Raw genomic sequence first — 25,434 nt, 5'->3', positions numbered from 1 at the left:
AAGCTGAGCCTGGCTTATTGTCTTCACGTTCCAATTCCAAATATTATGGCTGTATTTGGCTCCTTTGGCAGAATTCACCGGACTTCATCAATAGTTTGGTACTGAGTCGCTGGGGGGCCAATTGATGGCCAGAGCTGAATTGCGCCAGCTCGCTCTGCACTCATGCAGTGTCTTGTGATTTTGGGTTTAAAATGCAGCCCCGACATCCAAACCGCTACCATGTTGTGGCGCTGTAGTGGCGTTGTCGCCGGTAATGAGAGGACACAAGCGCTGTGCTCACCGTCCCTGAGTCCTCGCAGAGTCAAACAAATGCATTCATAGATGGGCAGTCAAGTTGACTCTCAGTCGAACTGGAATCACCTTCAACGGTAATACAATCCAATAAGACAATTAGGAGGGTAATTGTGTCGTGTTTAGGAAATATACTTTTTTAAAGCTACCCCAGAGGCACTTCTATTACTGTTGGTTTGCATTTTAATAAAAATCCAATATGAATTTGCACAAGCCGAGAGTGGAGAAGCTTGGGCATATTCTACTAATGGAAGTGAATTCCACTGTCCATAACAATGAAGTCTAATGGTTTAATGTTATCCCCCTCTCACTCAGTTGGCTGTTCATCAAGATATATACTGCTCAAAAAAATAAAGGGAACACTTAAACAACACAATGTAACTCCAAGTCAATCACACTTCTGTGAAATCAAACTGTCCACTTAGGAAGCAACACTGATTGACAATAAATTTCACATGCTGTTGTGCAAATGGAATAGACAACAGGTGGAAATTATAGGCAATAAGCAAGACACCACCAATAAAGGAGTGGCTCTACAGGTGGAGACCACAGACCACTTCTCAGTTCCTATGCTTCCTGGCTGATGTTTTGGTCACTTTTGAATGATGGCGGTGCTTTCACTCTAGTGGTATCATGAGACAGAGTCTACAACCCACACAAGTGGCTCAGGTAGTGCAGCTCATCCAGGATGGCACATCAATGCGAGGTGTGGCAAGAAGGTTTGCTGTGTCTGTCAGCGTAGTGTCCAGAGCATGGAGGCGCTACCAGGAGACAGGCCAGTACATCAGGAGACGTGGAGGAGGCCGTAGGAGGGCAACAACCCAGCAGCAGGACCGCTACCTCCGCCTTTGTGCAAGAAGGAGCAGGAGGAGCACTGCCAGAGCCCTGCAAAATGACCTCCAGCAGGTCACCAATGTGCATGTGTCTGCTCAAACGGTCAGAAACAAACTCCATGAGGGTGGTATGAGGGCCCGATGTCCACAGGTGGGGTTTGTGCTTACAGCCCAACACCGTGCAGGACGTTTGGCATTTGCCAGAGAACACCAAGATTGGCAAATTCGCCACTGGCGCCCCGTGCTCTTCACAGATGAAAGCAGGTTCACACTGAGCACGTGACAGACGTGACAGAGTCTGGAGACGCCGTGGAGAACGTTCTGCTGCCTGCAACATCCTCCAGCATGACCGGTTTGGCGGTGGGTCAGTCATGGTGTGGGGTGGCATTTCTTTGGGGGGCCTCACAGCCCTCCATGTGCTCGCCAGAGGTAGCCTGACTGCCATTAGGTACCGAGATGAGATCCTCAGACCCCTTGTGAGACCATATGCTGGTGCGGTTGGCCCTGGGTTCCTCCTAATGCAAGACAATGCTAGACCTCATGTGGCTGGAGTGTGTCAGCAGTTCCTGCAAGAGGAAGGCATTGATGCTATGGACTAGCCCGCCCGTTCCCCAGTCCTGAATCAAATTGAGCACATCTGGGACATCATGTCTCGCTCCATCCACCAACGCCACGTTGCACCACAGACTGTCCAGGAGTTGGCGGATGCTTTAGTCCAGGTCTGGGAGGAGATCCCTCAGGAGACCATCCGCCACCTCATTAGGAGCATGAGCCTCATTTTGACTTGTTTTAAGGACAATACATCAAAGTTGGATCAGCCTGTAGTGTGGTTTTCCACTTTAATTTTGAGTGTGACTCCAAATCCAGACCTCCATGGGTTGATAAATTGGATTTCCATTGATTATTTTTGTGTGATTTTGTTGTCAGCACATTCAACTATGTAAAGAAAAAAGTATTTAATAAGATTATTTCTTTCATTCAGATCTAGGATGTGTTGTTTGAGGGTTCCCTTTATTTTTTTGAGCAGTGTATTTTCAGTTACAAGTGATTCAAGGGACTCACTGCTATAATAATTGTCATAGGATTTAAAGGGGAATCTGGGATTGATACCTCCATTTTTTTACTTTTGAAATTCATGTTATATAGCCATTTATTCACATTGTTGTTGTTTGAATCCCAGATTGCCCCTTTAATCATTGGAAGCAGTTACACTTACAAAAAGTATGCTAAATATTTCGTAGCTTTTTAATGGTTTGTTGACTTTACATCCAGTCCCATCCCAATCTGTGGAATAGGATAAGTGAGTTAAACAAATGCTAACATTATACTATTTAAATGTAAAAGAAACAAGGTTACTCATAATATGTTTTCTGTTTGTAAAGTATGTCAATGAAATGTAGTAAAAATAACATAATCAAGAGGCAATTTCTAAAATACAGAGGGCTGTAATAACGTTAGCTCGAACAGCAGTCTAGATTACTTGATTCTGTGACTGAGAAAATATTAAAAGTCTGAACAAATCGTGAGCAAGTTTTTGGATACTTTATGCATGGCAATACTCATTTCCGCAGGCATTGAAAATAACCAATTTAAATGCTGTGAGTGGGTGGCCTGACCCCGTTCTGAGCTAAAACAAATCTAAAAGAGAGAGAGGGAGGGAGTAAAGGGAAAAAAACTCAGCACATTCAGTACTGAAGCTGTCCCTTCCCCTGAGATATTGTAGCATGTTGAAGATGGCACACTTCTAAGATGTAATGCCTCGGCTGTGAGAAAGTCTAAAGAAATAATGGGACAAGTGAAAGCTTTCACATACGTTGCTGGTGCTGTGTGGTGCACAATTGATGTTTCCATAGTGTGCTCACTTCCTACACATAAGTAATTGACTAGAGGGGCCTGGCAATCCCAGGGTGCGACGCATGCATGCCACATCGGACAGACTCACAGGCTCATACATGTACTCACAGGCTCATACATATATCAAATTATGTTATGACATCAAAAACAGTCTACTCAAACAGTGCAATGTTAACACCTCTTCTTATAGAGTTAGGGAATAATACTGTATGATCACAAACATAGGAACTCTGGATCCAAGTTCCACCAATATGTCTTTGACAGATAAACAGATTTGGTTTTGTTTGTCACTTTTTATTTTATTTTCCCTCGTAGGATTACCTTGCTCTTAGATTAAAAGTGCTTGTGTCTCACTATCCCCATCATGATAGTACCTGCTATGTGAGACTGAGGGCCCAAATAAAGGCAGGGCTTCGGCTGCAGTCAAGATGGTCTCCCCGGTGCTCCACTCCTGCAGCCGGACACGCCTTCAGCCGGGTGTGAGCTGCAAGATGCAGCCAGAGGAACGGAACATCCCTCCCCCTCTTTAATTAGGAAGTGGTTATCTGCATGTGTCCCTCCAGGGCCACTGACCTCCCCCTCCTCCTTCTCTCTCCCTCCTCTCCCATTATCAGAGGTAAGGCTAACCTCAGGATAACCCCCGCAGCACCGTGGGAGATTCTGAAAGCGTGAAGATTAAGGAGGGGAGGCAGCACCTGCCAACAGGCTTACCGGAGGATTTGCTCATGTGGCGTAGAGTTTGGGGAGGCCTCTCCGCACTTCAGGAAAAGTCTGACTTTGTTGTGTGTGTGCCTGTGTGTGTGTGCATTTGTGAACCTATGTTTGTCTATGTGTGTATGCTTGGTTGTGTATTTGTAACTGTGTATGCCTGCCTGTGTGCATGTGTGTGTGTGGTAAGTTGAGGCAACAGTGACATTAACTATTCCCTTGCAAACTTCCGAGAGTTCTCTCATTGTGCGGATTAAAGTGCTGTCAGCCCATAGCATCATGGGAGATTCTGGAAACAGGGAGATTAGGGGGAAATGTACCTGGCTGAAGGCTCGCTGAGACATCTGTTCATGCAGAGGAGGACATTAGACAGAGGAAAAGGGTGTGTGTGTTTGTGAAAGATAGAGAGAGAGGGGGGGTGGAAAGCGAGAGGGAGAAAAGAGAGATAGTCTGTGTATATAATCGTGTTCACTTATGAAATGCATAAAACAACAGTTTATCCTTTATAGCCTAGCCATAGGTACCTTGTCATGCACTCGGAACACAGAGACCTTCCTCGCTGTCATTGGCCCAACTGAACACACCCAGGGATTGACATATGGTCATAGAGCACACTTCCCTGCAGCCCCAAGAACATCTGCTGTCTTTCACTGCTTCCCAATGGCATAGCCATTATTCTTGATCAGGGCCCTGCACTTTGTAGGGAATAGGGTGTCATTTGGGAAGTAACCACTCACTCACACACTCACTCACTCACTCACTCACTCACTCACTCACTCACTCACTCACTCACACAAAGAGTACACTGAGTATACCAAACAATTGGATCACCTTCCTAATATTGAAATGCACCCTCTACCGACAATCTACAAGGTGTTGAAAGCGTTCCCACAGGGATGCTGGCTCATACTGGCTCATGGGGCGGCAGGTAGCCTAGTGGTTAGAGCGTTGGGCCAGTATCCGAAAGGTTGCTAGATTGAATCCCCGAGCTGACAAGGTAAACATCTGTTGTTCTGCCCCTGAACAAGGCACTTAACCCACTGTTCCTAGGCCGTCATTGTAAATGAGAATTTGTCCTTAACTGACTTGCCTAGTTAAATAAATACAATTAAAATGTTGACTCCAATGCTTCCCACAGTTATGTGAAGTTGGCTGGGTGTCCTTTGGGTGGTTGTCCATTCTTAATACACACAGGAAACTCTTCAGTGTAAAAAAACAGCAGCATTTGGCTCTTGAGTGGCACAGCAGTCTAAGGGACTGCATCTCAGTGCAAGAGGTGTCACTATAGTCCCTGTTTCAAATCTAGGCTGTATCACATCCAGCTGTGATTGGGAGTCCCATAGGGCGGCGCAGAATTGGCCCAGCGTCGTCTGGGTTTGGCCGTCATTGTAAATAAGAACTTGTTCTTAACTGACTTGCCTAGTTAAATACAGGTTAAACAAATAAAAAATACAAAATTGCAGTTCTTGACACAAATCGGTGCACCTGGCACCTACTACCATACGCCGTTCAAGGGCACTTAAATCTTTAATCTTGTCCATTCACCCTCTGAATGGCACACATACACAATCAATGTCTCACTTGTCTCGAGACTTAAAAATCCTTCTTAAACCTGTCCCCTTCATCTGCAATGATTGAAGTGGATTTTAACAAATAACATCAATAAGGGATCATATCTTTCACCTGGATTCAGCTGGTCAGTCCATGTCATGGAAAGAGCAGGTGTTCTTTATGTTTTGTTCACTCAGTGTCTATGAGCCCTCTGATACAAGTGTTCTCATAGAAATCATGAAGATAAACTGGGGTGGTGGCCATCTCTTTGATGAATTAAAGGTCCTGCAATGTTATTCTATTTCCCAAGTAAAAATAACCTTTGAATGACCAAAACATCACCCATATTTTTGTAGGCTATTAATCATTTCACGTGTGAGTTCCAAATATCTCTAACAGTTGTCTCAGCCTGAGTTGTTTTATGCACTTGATGTCAGAATGCACTCACTGTTCCAAAATGTGATTGTTATGCAGCAAGCCTAACCCGGGCTAACCAAAACACGCTGCCTGCCTGCTAATTATCTATAGGCTGTTTCAACTTATTTTCTAACAAGTTTTATTTTCTAACAACAGTTTGAATTGAATTGATGAATTCATTAATTCACATAGAAGTAGCCCATTTCACTGTTGCGGACAATTTATGTTTGAGGCTTTACTGAGTCGGACAAACTTCTCTCTACGAGAGCCCAAGCACTTCCCCAGTGTGTAAGTATGCAGACATTTGCGCATTCTAGCACAAACCTTTTCCACCTGGATATTTTCTGGCTGGCACTCACATTGCCTTCATTGTTGTTTTCCTTACAAATAATAACTTTGGACATGTGTGTGTTCCTATCGAAGTAAGTGCCTTATTTTCTGTGTATCGCATTGTCGTTTCTACTGTAGCATACAGCATAATGTATTTACAGTTTTATTCACATGTTTTCAAGTACTGGTGACAAATCATGCAATCCGATTATTGCATACATTGTAATGGACACCTATGATGTCTGTAAAATACTTGTTTGAAGGTTGTACTGATTATGATGAGCTAATGCTAAGCTATTTGCCAGCTATGTGTGGTGCCATGTTTGTTGTCACAAACCGGTGCGCCTGGTACCTAGTACCATACCCCGTTCAAAGACACTTAAATCTTCCAGCAGGGCGGTGCACAATTGGTCCAGCATCGTCCGGGTTAGGGGAGAGTTTGGCCAGGGTAGGCCGTCATTGTTAAATAAGAATTTGTTCTTAACTGACTTACTTGGTGAAATCATTTTTTATTTAATATCACAGAAACGTCTGTCAGACCAAAGATGATATAACAAAATGAGGTCATGGAATGGTTCACTCATCTTTCGAGTAAACTTCCGGAAGTGAATGAAGGGAAATGAATGATCGTAGATGACACATCCTCTTCAACATGCATACTGCAAACAGACCTCATCTTGTCTCCTCTTCTTATCTTTGGTTGGCGAGAAAAAACGAACATGGTGGCGTGCACAAACTACCCCATCGTCAGATTACTTTGGATTTTTAGAAAGTGTTTTACTAAATCATTTAGATCAATTGTAAATGGTAGCTACATGCCATTAGCCAATTCATATTGTGGTTTCTGTCAGCAGAGAGATAGCTAAATTTGATCGCTTGTCAATCTTTCCTCAGTTAGCTCTAGGACTAATGTAGCCTACATGATTTGGCTAATTGTGTTATGCTGTCGCTAATTCTGTAGGATATACTGTTTTCTCAGGAACAGGCCCAAATCCCCATCACTTACACAGAGGCTGCTGCATACATGCAGACTTGAAATCAATGGCCACTTCAATAAATGGATCACTAGTCACTTTAACCTGTTGGGGACAGGGGGCAGTATTTGCACGGCCGGATAAAAAACGTACCCGATATAATCTGGTTACTACTCTTGCCCAGTAACTATATATATATATAATTGTTTGATTTGGATAGAAACACCCTAAAGTTTCTAAAACTGTTTGAATGGTGTCTGTGAGTATAACAGAACTCATTTGACAGGCCAAAACCTGAGAAGATTCCAAACAGGAAGCGCTCTCTCTGACCATTTCATGGCCTTCTTGATCATCTTTAACCAAAACAGGGGATCTCTGGCATGACGTGACATTTTCTAATGCTCCCATAGGCTCTCAGAAGGCGCCAGAAAGATGAATGGTGGCTTTGCAGGCCCTGGCTGAAAAACATTAGCGCATTTTGTAAGTGGTCGATCTGAGGACAATGAGACTGGACGCGCGTGCAGGAGCCGACACCATGTTTACTTTCTCTCTCTTTGAACGAAAACAACGACTCCCGGTCGGAATATTATCGCTTTTTTACGACAAAAATTGCATACAAATTTATTTTAAACAGCGGTTGACATGCTTCGAAGTACGGTAATGGAATATTTTGAAACTTTTTGTCACGAAATGCGTCGGGCGCGTCACCCTTCTTTACCCATCGGATAGTGTCTTGAACGCACGAACAAAACGCCGCTATTTGGATATAACTATGGATTATTTGGAACCAAACCAACATTTGTTATTGAAGTAGAAGTCCCGGGAGTGCATTCTGACGAAGACAGCAAAGGTAATCAAACTTTTCTAATAGTAAATCAGAGTTTGGTGAGTACCACACTTGGTGGGTGTCAAAATAGCTAGCCTGTGATGGCCGGGCTATCTACTCAGAATATTGCAAAATGTGCTTTCACCGAAAAGCTATTTTAAAATCGAACATAGCGAGTGCATAAAGGAGTTCTGTATCTATGATTCTTAAAATAATTGTTATGTTTTTTGTGAACGTTTATCGTGAGTAATTTAGTAAATTCACCGGAAGTTTTCGGTGGGTATGCTAGTTCTGAACGTCACATGCTAATGTAAAAAGCTGGTTTTTGATATAAATATGAACTTGATTGAACAAAACATGCATGTATTGTATAACATAATGTCCTAGGAGTGTCATCTGATGAAGATCATCAAAGGTTAGTGCTGCATTTAGCTGTGGTTTGGGTTTATGTGACATGATATGCTAGCTTGAATACAATCCCGCTAAAGGGATAGGTTGGACAACAACCAGTGAGATAGCACGGCGTGAAATTCAAAACAAAATCATCTCAAAATTAAAATTCAAGTATTATACGGCATTTTAAAGATGCTTTACTCGTTAATCCAATCACATTGTCCGATTTCAAAAAGGCTTTACGGTGAAAGCAAAACATTAGATTATTTTAGCATAGCACCTTAGCAAAAAAAAAGCAATTTTCCAAGGACGGATAGCCATCACAAAACCAGATATACAGCTAAAATTAAGCACTAACCTTTGGCAATCTTCATCAGATGACATTCCTAGGACATCATGTTAGACAATACATGCATTTTTTGTTCGATCAAGTTTATTTTTATATCCAAAAACCCAATTTTTACATTGGCGCGTGACGTACAGAAAATGTATTCTCCCCATAACACCCGGTGAATAGGCACATTTAATTTACAGAAGAACTCATAAATGTTGACAAAATGTATAACAATTATTTAAAGAATTAGAGATAATCTACTCCTTTATGCAACCACTTTGTCAGATTTCAAAATAACTTTACGGAAAAAGCACATTGTTCAATAGTCTGAGTACAGAACTTAGCCTTCAATGCTAAGCTATACAGTTAGCCTACAACCACGACGTCGACAAATCTCTAAAAATATGTTCTAAATATTTACTTACCTTTGCTGATCTTCGGCGGAATGCACTTGGATGGGCACCCACTTTCACAAGAAATTTTAATTTGTTCTGCAAAGTCCATAATTTATGTCCAAATATGTCAGTTTTGCTGACCCATCCAGAACACTTTACAATGCCATGTGGCGTGGACGCAAATCCATAGACGAAATGTTCAAAGTTCCATTACCGTTTGTAGAAACACGTCAAACGATGTTTACAATCAATCCTTTAGGGTATTTTTTACGCAAAATTGCGATACTTTTACAACCGGGCAATAGGTATTCATCCCAGAAGAAAAATAAAAAACAACGAAGTCACGTGCATGCGCGTCATAAGACACCTGTCCTCAGACTGGCCAGTGATTGACTGAGCCACAATTTTCTGCCCGGTAACAGGTGACGGATGAAACCAGTTCCTAAAGATTGTTGACAGCCAATGGAAGATTTAGGAGGTGCAATGTAAATCCTATGTCACTGTAGTTTTTCAAGGGATTCAAAAGAAAAACTAAATTTCTAATTTCTCCCACTTCCTGATTCAATTTTTCTCAGGATTTTTGCCTGCCATATGAGTTCTGTCATACTCAGAGACACCATTCAAACAGTTTTAGAAACTTCAAAGTGTTTTCTATCCAAATCTACTAATAATATGCATATTCTATTTTCTGTGCCAGAGTAGTAACCTGTTTAAATTGGGTACGTTTTTCATCCGGCCGTGAAAATACTGCCCCCTAGCCCCAACAGGTTTTAATAACGCCACTTTAATAATGTTTACATATCTTGCATTACTCATCCCATATGTATATACTGTATTTTATACCATCTATTGCATCTGGCCCTTGCTGCTCGGTCATTGCTCATCCATATATTTATATGTATATATTCTTATTCTTTTTATTTTTTATTAACCTTTATTTAACTAGGCAAGTCAGTTAAGAACACATTCTTATTTACAATGACGGCCTGGTTTAACTGCCTTGTTCATGGGCAGAATGACAGATTTTTACCTTGGCAGCTCGAGGATTCGAGGCTACCTGCCATCACTTAACCTAGATTTGTGGGTATTAGGTACTTGTTAGATATTACTTGTTAGATATTGCTGCACTGTCAGAACTAGAAGCACAAGCATTTAGCTAAGCTCGCAATAACATCTGCTAACAATGTGTATGTGACCAATAAAATTTGATTTGACCTTATGAAAAGCTGTAGACCACACTATCTACCAAGTTCTCATCTATATTACTCGTAGCCATCTATTTACCACCAAACCGATGCTGGCACTAAGACAGCACTCAACCAACTCTATAAGGCCATAAACAAACAGGAAAATACTAATCTAGAAGCGGTGCTCCTAGTGGCTGTGGACTTTAATGCAGGCAAACTGAAATCCATTATACCTAATTTCTACCAGCATGACACATGTGCAACCAGAGGAGAAAAAAAACTAGACCACTTTTGCTCCACACACAGAGATGCATACAAAGGTTTGCATCTCCGTGTGTGGGAGCGCCCTCCATTTGGCAAATCTGACCATGATTCTATCCTCCTGATGCCTGCTTACAAGCAAAATCTAAAGCAGGAAGTACCAGTGACTCGATCAATACAGAAGTGGTCAGATGACGCGGTTGCTACGCTACAGGACTGTTTTGCTAACACAGACTGTAATATGTTTCGGGATTCATCCAATGGCATTGAGGAGTATACCACCTCAGTCATCGGCTTCATCAATAAGTGCATCGACAACGTCCCCCCCACAGTGAACGTTCGTACATATCCCAACCAGAAGCCATGGATTAACCTCTCTAGGGTATGTGGGACGAAATCGTCCCACCTACTCAACAGCCAGTGGAATCCCGTGGCGCGATATTCAAATACCTTAGAAATGCTATTACTTCAATTTCTCAAACATATGACTATTTTAAACCATTTTAAAGACAAGACTCTCGTTAATGTAACCACACTGTCCAATTTCAAAAAGGCATTACAACGAAAGCAAAACATTAGATTATGTCAGCAGAGTACCCAGCCAGAAATAATCAGACACCCATTTTTCAAGCTAGCATATAATGTTACATAAACCCAAACCACAGCTAAATGCAGCACTAACCTTTGATGATCTTCATCAGATGACACTCCTAGGACATTATGTTATACAATACATGCATGTTTTGTTCAATCAAGTTCATATTTATATCAAAAAACAGCTTTTTACATTAGCATGTGATGTTCAGAACTAGCATACCCACCGCAAACTTCCGGTGAATTTACTAAATTACTCACGATAAACGTTCACAAAAAACATAACAATTATTTTAAGAATTATAGATACAGAACTCCTTTATGCAATCGCTATGTCCGATTTTAAAATAGCTTTTCGGCAAAAGCACATTTTGCAATATTCTGAGTAGATAGCTCGCCATCACGGGCTAGCTATTTTGACACCCACCAAGTTTGGCCCTCACCAAACTCAGATTTAATATAAGAAAAATCGGATTACCTTTGCTGTTCTTCGTCAGAATGCACTCCCAGGACTTCTACTTCAATAACAAATGTTGGTTTGGTTCAAAATAATCCATAGTTATGTTCAAATATCCTCTGTTTTGTTCGTGCGTTCAAGACACTATCCGAAGGGTGACGAAGGGTGACGCGCCCGACGCGTTTCGTGACAAAAATTTTCTAAATATTCCATTACCGTACTTCGAAGCATGTCAACCGCTGTTTAACCTGTCTGGGCTAGGGGGCAGTATTGAGAATTTTGGAAAAATATGTTCCCATTTTTAACTGCCTCCTACACCAACTCAGAAGCTAGAATATGCATATTATTGTTCAGGTTTGGATAGAAAACACTCTGAATTTTCTAAAACTGTTTGAATGGTGTCTGTGAGTATAACAGAACTCCTATGGCAGGCAAAAACCTGACAAGGTTTCAAGCAGGAAGTACCCTGTCTGACAAGGAGTCGTGCGTCTTACCTCTTTTTATTGAAAAGTAAGGATCTTAGCTGTAACGTGACAATTCCCAGGGCTCCGATAGGCTCTCAGAGCCCGGGAAATACCTGAAGGTTTACGAGGGAGCCTCAGGCTGAAACATATTATCGCCTTTTGTAAGTGGCTGCTCGGAGGACCTTTCAATGATGCGCGTGCATGAGTCGCTTCTGAGGAGAAATTTTATTCGGCTGTTTAGGCTCAATGCATACTCCCGGTCGGAATATTATCACTTCTCTACGACATAAATGGCATAAAAATTGGTTTTAAACAGCGGTTGACATGCTTCGAAGTACGGTAATGGAATATTTAGACATTTTTGACAAGCCAACGCGCCATGCGCGGGACCGTGAAAAAGCATTCTAGAACTCACGAACAAAACGTCGCTGTTTGGATATAACGATGGATTATTTGGGACCAAACCAACATTTGTTATTGAAGTAGAAGTCCTGGCAGTGTATTCTGATGAAGAACAAGCAAGGTAAGAACATTTTTCTTATAGGAAATTTGATTTTGGTGGAGGCTGACCTGGGTGGGTATCTAAATAGCTAGCCCTGTAATGCCGGGCTATGTACTTAGATTATTGCAAAATGTGCTTCATCCGAAAAGCTATTTTAAAATCGGACATATCGAGTGCATAGAGGGGTAATGTATCTATAATTCTTAAAATAATTGTTATGCTTTTTGTGAACGTTTATCGTGAGTAATTTAGCAAACTGTTAGTAAATTCAACGGAAGTTTGCGGTGGTTATGCTTTTTCTGAACGTCACATGCTAATGTAAAAAGCTGGTTTTTGATATAAATATGAACTTGATTGAACAGACATGCATGTATTGTATAACACAATGTCCTAGGTGTGTCATCTGATGAAGATCATCAAAGGTTAGTGCTGCATTTAGCTGTGGTTTGGGTTTATGTGACATGATATGCTAGCTTGAAAAATGGGTGTCAGATTTTTTCTGGCTGGGCACTCTGCTGACATAATCTAATGTTTTGCTTTCGTTGTAAAGCCTTTTTGAAATCGGACAGTGGGGTTAGATTAACGAGATTCTTGTCTTTAAATAGCTGTGAAATAGTCATATGTTTGAGAAATTGAAGTTATAGTATTTCTAACGATTCAAAAATCGCGCCACTGGAATGCCAGTAGCTGTTACGTAGGTGGGACGAAATCGTCCCACATACCCCAGAGAGGTTAAAATCAATTTTTTGCGATTTTTCTCGTAAAAAAGCGATAATATTCCGACCGGGAAACCCTGTTTTCGTTCAAAGACGAAAAAATAAAAACATGGTGTCGGCTCGTGCACGCGCCCCCAGTCTCATTGTTCTCTGATCGACCACTATCCAAATGCGCTACTGTTTTTCAGCAATGGGCTGCAAAGTCAACATTCACCGTTCTGCCGCCTTCTGAGAGCCTATGGGAGCCGTAGGAAGTGTCACGTTACAGCAGAGATCCTCAGTTTTCAATAAAGAGAGTGTAGAAGGCCAAGAAATGGTCAGAGAGGGCACTTGTAAGGAATCTTCTCAGGTTTTTGCCTGCCATATGAGTTCTGTTATACTCACAGACACCATTCAAACAGTTTTAGAAACTTTAGGGTGTTTTCTATCCAAATCAAACAATTATATGCATATTCTAGTTTCTGGGCAGTAGTAATAACCAGATTAAATCGGGTACGTTTTTTATCCGGCCGTGCAAATACTGCCCCCTACCCTAGAGAGGTTAAGGCAACATCCGCATTGAGCTAAAGGCTAGAGCTGCCGCTTTCAAGGAGCGGGACAATAATTCAGACGCTTATAAGAAATCCCACTATAACCTCAGACGAACCACGAAACAAGCAAAGAGTCAATACAGGATTAAGATTGAATCCCATTACACTGGCTCTGACGCTCGTCAGATGTGGCAGGGCTTGAAAACTAGACAATATCTCTCTCATCATCACTCAATGCCTAGGTTTACCTCCACTGTATCACATCCTACCATACCTTTGTCTGTACATTATATCTTGAAGCTATTTTATCGCCCCCAGAAACCTGCTCCTTTTAATCTCTGTTCCGGACGTCCTAGACAACCAATTCTCATAGCTTGTAGCCGTACCCTTATCCTAGTCCTCCTCTGTTCCTCTGGCGATGTAGAGGTGAATCCAGGCCCTGCAGTTCCTAGCTCCACTCCTATTCCCCAGGCGCTCTCTTTTGATGACTTCTGTAACCGTAATAGCCTTGGTTTCATGCATGTTAACATTAGAAGCCTCCTCCCTAAGTTTGTTTTATTCACTGCTTTAGCACACTCTGCCAACCCGGATGTTCTAGCCGTGTCTGAATCCTGGTTTAGGAAGACTACCAAAAACTCTGAAATCTCCATCCCTAACTACAACATTTTCAGACAAGATAGAACGGCCAAAGGGGGCGGTGTTGCAATCTACTGCAGAGATAGCCTGCAGAGTTCTGTGCTACTATCCAGGTCTGTACCCAAACAATTTGAACTTCTACTTTTAAAAATCCACCTCTCTAAAAACAAGTCTCTCACCGTTGCCGCCTGCTATAGACCACCCCAGCTGTGCTCTGGACACCATATGTGAACTGACTTCCCCCCATCTATCTTCAGAGCTCGTGCTGCTAGGTGACTTAAACTGGGACATGCTTAACACCCCAGCCATCCTACAATCTAAACTTGATGCCCTCAATCTCACACAAATTATCAATGAACCTACCAGGTACCACCCCAAAGCCGTAAGCACGGGCACCCTCATAGATATCATCCTAACCAACTTGCCCTCTAAATACACCTCTGCTGTTTTCACCCAAACTCTGTGATCACTGCCTCATTGCCTGCATCCGTAATGGGTCAGCGGTCAAACGACCTCCACTCATCACTGTCAAACGCTCCCTGAAACACTTCAGCAAGCAGGCCTTTCTAATCGACTTGGCCCGGGTATCCTGGAAGGATATTGACCTCATCCCTTCAGTAGAGGATGCCTGGTTATTTAAAAAAAATGCCTTCCTCACCATCTTAAATAAGCATGCCCCATTCAAGAAATTTAGAACCAGGAACAGATATAGCCCTTGGTTCTCTCCAGACCTAACTACCAACACAAAAACATCCTGTGGCTTTCTGCATTAGCATCGAACATTCCCCGTGATATGCAACTTTTCAGGGAAGTTAGAAACCAATATACACAGGCAGTTAGAAAAGCAGAGGCTAGCTTTTTCAAGCAGAAATTTACTTCCTGCAACACAAACTCAAAAAAGTTCTGGGACACTGTAAAGTCCTTGCAGAATAAGAGCACCTCCTCCCAGCTGCCCACTGCACTGAGGATAGGAAACTCTGTCACCACCGATAAATCCACTATAATTGAGAATTTTAATAAGCATTTTTCTACGGCTGGCTATGATTTCCACCTGGCTACCCCTACCCCAGTAAACAGCACTGCACCCCCCACAGCAACTCGCCCAAGCCTTCCCCATTTCTCCTTCTCCCACATCCAGTCAGCTGATGTTCTGAAAGAGCTACAAAATCTGGACTCTACAAATCAGCCGGGCTAGACAATCTGGACCCTTTCTTTCTAAAAATGGTCTGCCGAAATTGTTGCAACCCCTATTACTAGCCTGTTCAACCTCTCTTTCATGTCGTCTGAGATTCCCAAAGATTGGAAAGCAGCTGCGGTCATCCCCCTCTTCAAAGGGGGGGACACTCTTGACCCAAACTGCTACAGATCTATATCTATCCTACCCTGCCTTTCTAAAGTCTTCGAAAGCCAAGTCAACAAACAGATTACCGACCATTTCAAATCCCACCGCACCTTCTCCGCTATGCAATCTGGTTTCAGAGCTGGTCATGGGTGCACCTCAGCAACGCTCATGGTCCTAAACGATATCTGATCCGCCATCGATATGAAACAATACTGTGCAGCTGTATTCATTGACCTGGCCAAGGCTTTCGACTCTGTCAATCACCACATCCTCATCGGCAGACTAAATAGCCTTAGTTTCTCAAATGATTGCCTCGCCTGGTTCACCAACTACTTCCCTGATAGAGTTCAATGTGTCAAATCGGAGGGCCTGTTGTCCGGGCCTCTGGCAGTCTCTATGGGGGTGCCACAGGGTTCAATTCTTGGGCCAACTCTCTGTATACATCAATGATGTATGATCTTGCAGCTGGTGAGTCTCTGATCCACCTCTACGCAGACGACACCATTCTGTATACTTCTGGCCCTTCTTTGGACACTGTGTTAACTACCCTCCAGACAAGCTTCAATGCCATACAACTCTCCTTCTGTGGCCTCCAACTGCTCTTAAATACAAGTAAAACTAAATGCATGCTCTTCAACCGATCGCTGCCTGCACCTGCTCGCCCGTCCACCATCACTACTCTGGACGGTTCTGACTTAGAATATGTGGACAACTACAGACTCACATCAAACATCTCCAATCCAAAGTTAAATCTAGAATTGGCTTCCTATTTCACAACAAAGCATCCTTCATTCATGCTGCCAATCCTTGACTTCGGCGACGTCATTTACAAAATAGCCTCCAATACCCTACTCAATAAATTGGATGCAGTCTATCACAGTGCCATCCGTTTTGTCACCAAAGCCCCATATACTACCCACCACTACGACCTGTACGCTTTCGTTGGCTGGCCCTCACTTCATACTCGTCGCCAAACCCACTGGCTCCAGGACATCTACAAGACCCTGCTAGGTAAAGTTCCCCCTTATCTCAGCTCGCTTGTAACCATAGCAGCACCCACCTGTAGCACGCGCTCCAGCAGGTATATCTCTCTGGTCACCCCCAAAGCCAATTCCTCCTTTGGCCGTCTCTCCTTCCAGTTCTCCGCTGCCAATGACTGGAACGAACTACAAAAATCTCTAAAACTGGAAACACTTGGCTCCCTCACTAACTTTAAGCACCAGCTGTCAGAGCAGCTCACAGATCACTGCACCTGTACATAGCTCATCTATAATTTAGCCCAATCAACTACCTCTTCCACTATTGTATTTATTTATTTATTTATTTTGCTCCTTTGCACAACATTATTTCTATTTCTACTTTGCACTTTCTTCCACTACAAATCTACCATTCCAGTGTTTTACTTGCTATATTGTATTTACTTTGCCACCATGGCCTTTTTTGCCTTCACCTCCCTTATCTCACCTCATTTGCTCACATTGTATATAGACTTATTTTTCTACTGTATTATTGACTGTATGTTTGTATTACTCCATGTGTAACTCTGTGTTGTTGTATGTGTCAAACTGCTTTGCTTTATCTTGGCCAGGTTGCAATTGTAAATGAGAACTTGTTCTCAACTTGCCTACCTGATTAAATAATGGTGAAATAAATAAAAAAGAAAAAAAGGTGAAATAAATAAAATAAAATTCATTGGGGAGACTCTCTCCATGCAGACACACTTACAGATTTTGGTTGTGGCATTTTTGTGGCCGGTTGTTTACTTTGGCACTTTCAACACCCCTCCTTATCACATTTAGGCACGCAAACACTCACTTACACTACTGATTACTGACTACACACACCATTGTTAATTTAGTTTACTTCAGTTAATAAATATATTTTGTTATTCCTTATCTCCACGTTGTCTCTCTTTTTGTCACGAACTTCGAGCCGGTTCGTGAGATGTGCACACAGAGTAGATGTTGAATTTTCTAAAACGTCTATCATTACAGTTTGGTGATAGTGGAAGGACAAAAGGAGATGGCAAAATATGATTTTCAGAGGTAATTTACAAATACTATACACACCCCAACTCCTTTTGTGGACAACATTCCTTCATGCCAGCTGTGTGGTGGCAGTTCTAAGACTCAATGTAGGGGGCTTAGTGATGGAAGAACAACAACCATATAGTGACTATCAGGTATGTTACAGAAAATACACTGTTCACAAGTCAAAGCATCTACAGCCAATGTTGCATTATCTAACGTTAATGTTGGCTAACCTATCAGACTTATCAAACGCTGATACTTACATTATGGTCAGCACTTGCAAGATCCACTGTCAATAATGGTACAGCATCCGTCTTCAGGATTAGCTTCCTGGCAAGACCTATCGTATGTTCTCCCCAACTGATAAAGCAATTTCACTCAAAATGTACACTGCACATGCGTGACCATATCGTAATTTTCTGTGCAGCCTTTCCACCCAAAATCCCACTGCTGTCGGATGTCTTCATTCTTCGGGAAATAGTGTAAGTAGCTTTCTAGCTAACAGTCAAACCCCAGATGAAACGTTACCAGTATCTTTGGTCGTACGTTCTTCTTGAGCTTTACGGTTTATAAACAAAGCCAAAGCAAGGCAAAGGTGCACATGTGATAACGGTTTTAAAGCGGTACATATTTTCATTATTTAAGATGATAAGAGGCTGCCATTGGTGTATTACATTTCTGTCTTTATTGCATAAAGCTGGAAGTAAATCCATGGTATTGCCTGCCTCCTGAATCCAATTGTTTGACACGGGGGGAGGGGACCAGTAACTTTATGATCAAACTTGATCAATGTACCAGTTAGTCATTTTTCATATTTGGGTCACCCTACTTTAAACTGGTTTCAGCCAAAAATCATCCAATTTGGTGAAAAGTCCGTTAGCATCGAGCAATAACAGAGAGAAGCCCTCGAAGCCAAATCAAACCATCAGTGAACAGTGCCCTCTCTTAGTGAAAACAGAGCAGCGAGGAGAGAGGCGAGTAGTGCGAGTACATGTTATCTTTAAATGAGGTTTGAAGAGGGGGCAGCTTAGTTAGAAAACACTTCAGTTCTTGTTGTCTCTTATTTTGAACCATTTGGAGCCCTTTGAGCTGAGCTTGAAGTTTTTTGGGGTAAATTATTGTTAATAAAGCACTTTGTCTCTTGAAATAGAATCGAGTTTAATATGTTTTGCTCGGTCCCTCTCATCCGAGGCTGGCTGATATGGTTTGGAAGCAACCTTGGTGCGATTGAGGTTTATTTACAAATATGCACTTACTGAGTTTGCATAAAGTGCAAAAGCATGCTGATAAATGGTGTCTTTGGAATATTCTCAGTTAAAATACTATTTATTGTATTTCAATTACTTTCGCATACATTTCGAAGTGAGTATTTGAATGTTTTGTCTTTGAAAATACAAGTAGTTGAATAATGGAATGTATTTGGAAATACACTTGTAAAATATTGGCATGTATATGAAAATAAATATTTAAAATACAAACGCTTAAATACAAATGTATTCGAACCCAGGTCTGACATTGAATCAATTCCCATTCAAGTTTTGTGTTGCACCACTACACTGGTGCCCTGTATGAGGATGTCTATGTCCCAAATGACACCATATTCCCTATATAGTGCACTTCAGTGTACCATTTGGGACACACTCAATTATTCTTTAATTCTCCTCACATGGCTCACCAAATGTAGTAAAACCACAACCAAGATAAAAGACAAGATGAAACCGCCTGAATGGCCGACTCCCACATGCATCATCTTTTACCAGGACATGTTTATTTACAGATGATAAAATGACAGGAGGTTTGTTACAGGGTGTTCCACAGGTTACGGCCACGTCGACAGTTTCCACCACCTGCGTAAGCACACTCAGTCTGGGAGTCCAGAGGGGGACAAGAGGGGGGGACACAATCCACGGAGCTAGAAACACAGCAGTACTCTCTATGGAGACAGACTGAGACGGAGTCCGAGGGGGAGAGATTTGGGAGAAGGGAACAGGGGAAAAGACTCATATTCAGATATAAAATAACATGTACAAATCTCATGGCCATCAGGCACTGTGCTCCCTATTTACAGTTGTCTTAACAGGCTACAGAGCAACTCCAAGATTGCAGGTAAAGTTTACACATCGTGCTTTGGGGGAGAAAACAAAGCCAGTTTTATGGGGTAAAACCAATGGAGCAAAGAGGGGTAGAGGGGATTCTCAGACACACATGCAGAGCGCTCCAACAAGAGAATTGATGACAGCGATATACATGATAATCCATTTTTAAATTCAGTGTAAGACACACACAGTACACACACGCAGCACACATGGACTTATACTTACATGTACAGGCACGCACACACCCGCGGTATCACACACATTTCAGTGCTCAAATACTGTATGCTGCCTGTGCTAAAACCCTAGTTACCCTAGCAGAGCTAACTGTCAGAGTCCACCTAGCTCTCAAGCAGTGGCAAATAATAAATTACCCAGCATTCACAGCACCACCGTATAATTAACGACAAGGTCATTACAAACTAATGGGCAGCACAACGGTGTCCATCACGTCGACTCTGCAAGGAATAGTCCAGTCTCCAAAGATCATGTGCACCGCTCCCTCGGCTAATGGCAAACAAGCCTCCCATTACATTTTTATTGAATGGTTTACACTGTGGCCACTGCAGCAAGGGACCAGGGGGACAATGGGCCGTGGGAAAACCAAGGCATGCTATTATCCTTATTACAGCCTCCATTGAAATGCTGTGAAGTGGCCTAAGGGCCCACTGTGTGTGTGTTTTCTTGAGGGTAAAGTGATGAATAGTAAAGACCACTGTCACGTCATCACTGAACTGTCGGACCAGAACTAAAATAAGCGTTTTTTCAGCTGGAGAGCGTTCACACAAGAAAGCCTGTTTTTGCTTTTGAAAAAAGACTCATCTTTTCGGGGTCTATTTACATGAGAGCTTTGTAAAATATCTTTTTTTCTTTATCTATTTACATGACAACATCGGATAGAGAAAATGAACAGAAAAAAGTTATTGGTTTTTGATCATTAATATTGGCATTAAACTAAAATCAGCTATAAGTGTATCTAAATAGCATGACTGAAATACTGTATGCCCGTGTGTTGGAGTCTAGTCTTTAGCAGTTGAGAACAGAACAATTAGACATTCATTGGTTTTCGCCTTTAGCCAATAGAATGGTGGCACAACTTTCAAATGAAACAAACAATATCGGGCATGACCGTCTTTTCCTTTTTATAGGCTACTTTTTTTCCGCAATAACTACTCACAGAACTGTATGACAACCATATTATTTTCACATTTCAATTTCATGTCAACATCAATAGTTTTTTTTCTTGTCTTTCAGAAAAAATTGCAAAAAAAATGTTTTACTGCAAAAAATGAATTAAAATAACATTCAATGTAAAGCAGAGTAACCATGAAATAACACAAAATGGTCTCTGTTGTTTATTGTTGTGTGAGATAACAAGCGCTGTAGCCTGGTTACGGATACACCATGAAGACGGTTAACATATACACAGGAAACATTACCTATAACTCTAAGGGCTCGGTACAGATGAATTCTCTGCCAAAAACAGTAGTGCTCTGTTTTTGACATTATTGGTCATGGCATCACATCAAAACCAGTGCTAAAACACAGCCTTGCACAATCCCCTACAATGAAGCCAGCTCATTGGTCAACAGTGGCAGGTGTAACTATGTTCATATTCTGTTCAAAATATTTAAAATTTCCTGACCACACAGACCATGTGTACTGACCATGTAGTCCTCCCAGATGTAACCACCTAGAACCATAATGGATCTTGGGGGATTATTTCCGACTGGCTAACAAATAGCTGTTATCATCAGAGATTTTTTTCCTGTCATGCTGTCACCTTATGGAAATACATGATACACTAGTAAAATAATGGAGACAGACGGTCTGCATAGTTAACGCAAACGATTTTGATCAAATATGCTGAATATATTTACACAAAAATGGCTTTCACACTTATAACAGCAGACACACACTTCAGTGGAAGCTCTCATTCAGACACACCAAGACGAGTATCACTACAATGTGCAAAGGTACCTTTAAAGTACCTGTTAATTTTTTCATCTTTTTAAAAAGAAAAACCAAACAAAATGGTGGCATAACCGATGAGCAAGCTCAACATTCTCTGAGCCGGAAGCTCAAAGAGGAGCGGGCATACTCAGGCATACAGGGGCGAATGTAGCGTAGTACACAAGCATTAGACAGGACAGTCCAGACATCACATCTTAGACCAGAGCCGCAATAGAATACAGACAAGACTGCTGCAGTGAGGGTAGGGTAGCTTACTCTGTAAATGCTACTGTAGGAGATCTTTTTACCAGGCACAGCAGACTTGAGTGGGAGTTGATAGTGGCAGTACTTATCCGTGTGACAGAGAGCTTTGGTGTGTATGTGTGTATGTGTTCATGTGTTTATGCATGTGTGTAGGAGCGGGTGTGTTTTCGCAAATGGGGATTGAATAAGAGGGGGAAGGAAAATAAATAAAAGCAACGGATAAGCAACGGCAAAGGCGTAAAAAACAACAACAAAACCAAAGTCAGAGGAAAAAAATAAACAATATTACAATCACTGATCAACACGAAGTGTCCTCGACTGGAGCCATCTTGGATAGAAACAACATAATTGATTAGTCACATATAAACGCTTGTTGTTGGGGTCTTCCTCTCTCTTTCTCTCTGGCTTGCTCTCTCTTATTTGTATTTACACACACTTTTCTTTTTCTCTGGGCCCTTACGGACATATATTTTTTTGTGTTGTGTTTTTTTCTGTGTTTTGATCTTAGGGTAAGATACTCCGAAATGTTCTCGTTTGCAGCGAGGGGCGAAAGGGCACACACGTTTTATGCTTTACTGTCGTCCTGCTTTGTGTGGATGCTGTTGTCGCTGTGCACTTTGATCTCGATCATGTCGGCCTTGAGCGTCTCCTTCCCGTTCTCCTCCTTCAGCGGTAGCTTCCTGTGGGAGAGATAAAGAAGACAGACACGTCTGAGTGAGAGACCTCAGATGAAAGGGTTAATTATAACTACATATTTCACCAAACCCACGTCTCACTCATGACCATGGCTGTTCATTGTTAATTACGGTAACAGTACAGAGAAGACACTCATAAACAATCAATACATGGAAATGTGGAATGTGAAAGGACTTTATCACCCTGTGAAACGTATACATTTTGATATGACATTTAGCTAAATCATTTACATACACACATACAGAGCATGCATCCTTATTGGCAAACTATAAGAGGTGGGATGAGTGGTAGTTTCCATGACAGCATAGAGTGAGCACGATGGAGAATGATGCATCCATAACATAAGTAGCGGTCCCCTACTGCTACTCAATGCATGTAATACATTCAAAGTTAGCACTACCTGACTGATTGTCTAATTAATACATTTACTTGATCAATATATTAATATGGTGGTTTATAATGTCAACAGTTTCAACAGCCCTCACATCACTTACTGAACATATAGTACTGTTCAAAAGTGTTTTGTCAGTTAGAAATGTCCTTGTTTTTGAAAGAATAGCATATTTTTTTGTCCATTAAAACAACATCAAATTGATCAGAAATACAGTGTAGACATTGTTAATGTTGTAAATGACTATTGTAGCTGGAAACGGCAGATTTTTTATGGAATATCTACATAGGCGTACAGAGGCCCATTATCAGCAACCATCACTCCTGTGTTCCAATGGCATGTTGTGTTAGCTAATCCAAGTTTATCATTTTAAAAGGCTAATTGTTGTTTCTGTGTTCTTTTGCCCATCTTAATCTTAAATTTTTATTGGCCAGTCTGAGATATGGCTTTTTCTTTGCAACTCTGCCTAGAAGGCCAGCATCCGTAGTCGCCTCTTCACTGTTGCCATTGAGACTGGTGTTTTGCGGATACTATTTAATGAAGCTGCAAGTTGAGGACTTGTGTGGCGTCTGTTTCTCAAACTAGACACTCTAATGTACTTGTCCACTTGCTCAGTTGTGCACCGGGGCCTCCCACTCCTCTTTCTGTTCTGGTAGGTCAGCTTGCACTGTTCTGTGAGGGGAGTAGTACACAGCGTTGTACGAAATCTTCAGTTTCTTGGCAATTTCTCGCATGGAATTTCTCAGAACAAGAGTAGACTGACGAGTTTCAGAAGAAAGTGCTTTGTTTCTAGCCATTTTGAGCCTGAAATAGAACGCTGACGCTCCAGATACTCAACTAGTCTGAAGAAGGCCAGTTTAATTGCTTCTTTAATCAGAAACAGTTTTCAGCTGTGCTATCATAATTGAAAAACGGGTTTCTAATGATCAATTAGCCTTTTAAAATGATAAACTTGGATTAGCTAACACAACGTGCCATTGGAACACAGGAGTGATGGTTGCTGATAATGGGTCTCTGTATTCCTATGGAGATATTCCATTAATGACTACACTATATTTCTGATCAATTTGATGTTATTTTAATGGACAAAAAATGTGCTTTTCTTTCAAAAACAAGGACATTTCTAAGTGACCCCAAACTTTTGAATGGTAGTGTACATAAGAAATACACAAACAAAAAATGATGTAACTTAAACAATCCTTAATCTATAACGTTGGAAATACAACCAAGAACAATCTACACCTGATTCATTTACAATACTCATACAAGCTCAGTCGATTAAAGACAACATTACAACTATCAAATCCAGTAGCATTCAACGATCCCATCGGCAAGGTACACCCTTGTGTGGAAAATGGACTAAACCTTGACTTTGGCCCCTGGCTGTTGAACCATATACTGTAGAAGGCTCTTCACTGACTGGACACGGTTGCGGCCTGAATTCACCATACTCTTTCATACTAAAGCACATTTCCACCACTATATGTCCAGTCCACTACTACAACCTATAACCATGTCCATAAATTATATCAGTTTAGTGAGTACAAGGGCAACACCATTAGCCAAGACCTAGAACACACACTAAAACACCAACTCATTATGCTTCTTGTCAACTTCAGCTAAAGTGCCATTTTCTACTAATATGGCTGCATATTTGGGTTAGGGTGGGGTTACATTATGCTGCATTTAGGCGAGGTACGCAAAAAACATCATACCAGTAAGCATTGCTGGACATGAACGCAAGAAAGAGTGGGATGGCAAAAGCAAGCCAGCACGCTCATATGCGCTGCTATGGTGATTTCAGTAAACAATCACTGTAAATCAACATCCGGTAGAAAACAACGCTACGGCAAAAGTTTAAATATTTGAACTCTGGGGGCAAGTCCCTTCTACCGTGGCAACTGACGGCATTCACCGCCTGCCTCAATAGCATTTACCGTCGTGCTGTCATTGAAAACAATGACATCCGGATTGCCGTCTACCTCATACCATCTAAATGCAGCATTAGGGTGGACAGGGCCTTAGAATCCTAGTGGTTCTGGTTCCTTACTCTGGCTCTGTGAGAGGTGTAGTCTCGTTGGGTTCGTGCACTGGGCTCCCATCGTGGTTAGTTATTCTCTCCTCTTCCGTTCTCATCTCAACGATAGGATCCTTGGACCCATCGCCCCTACACACAAACACACACAGGCATGAGCATGCACATGCGTGCACACACAGTTACACACACACACAAACTTCAGCAAATCCTTTTGTTACACAAAGCAGACAGAAGCAGCGAGCGCTTTCCTGTTCTCATCTCTCCTTCTCTTGTATGATATCTGCAGCGGCCATGTCTCCATGCAACCTTGTATACTTAACCCTCACACAGAATGCTGAGGAGATATCTCAGTGTGCCTGCCTGTAATCTAACAG

General features: G+C 41.8%; 1 protein-coding gene across 3 annotated transcripts in view; it reads right to left on the bottom strand.

The window, feature by feature from the left end:
* Positions 1–19,374: 19,374 nt before the first annotated feature.
* LOC115195911 (neural cell adhesion molecule 2) overlaps positions 19,375–25,434 on the bottom strand; it is a 446,035-nt gene continuing 439,975 nt past the window's right edge. For 2 of the 3 annotated variants that reach the window (XM_029756255.1, XM_029756256.1), the window contains exons 16-17: positions 25,073–25,189; positions 19,375–22,615 (exon numbers count right to left, since the gene is read on the bottom strand). In XM_029756255.1, coding sequence (XP_029612115.1) covers positions 22,501–22,615; positions 25,073–25,189 — 232 coding nt within the window. In that variant the 3' untranslated portion in view covers positions 19,375–22,500. The remainder of the gene's footprint in view (positions 22,616–25,072; positions 25,190–25,434) is intronic. The other variant, XM_029756257.1, reaches the window with a different exon arrangement.

Source organism: Salmo trutta, chromosome 6, assembly GCF_901001165.1.
Source record: "Salmo trutta chromosome 6, fSalTru1.1, whole genome shotgun sequence".
NCBI lineage: Eukaryota > Metazoa > Chordata > Actinopteri > Salmoniformes > Salmonidae > Salmo > Salmo trutta.
This window is presented reverse-complemented; position numbering and strand designations above follow the sequence as displayed.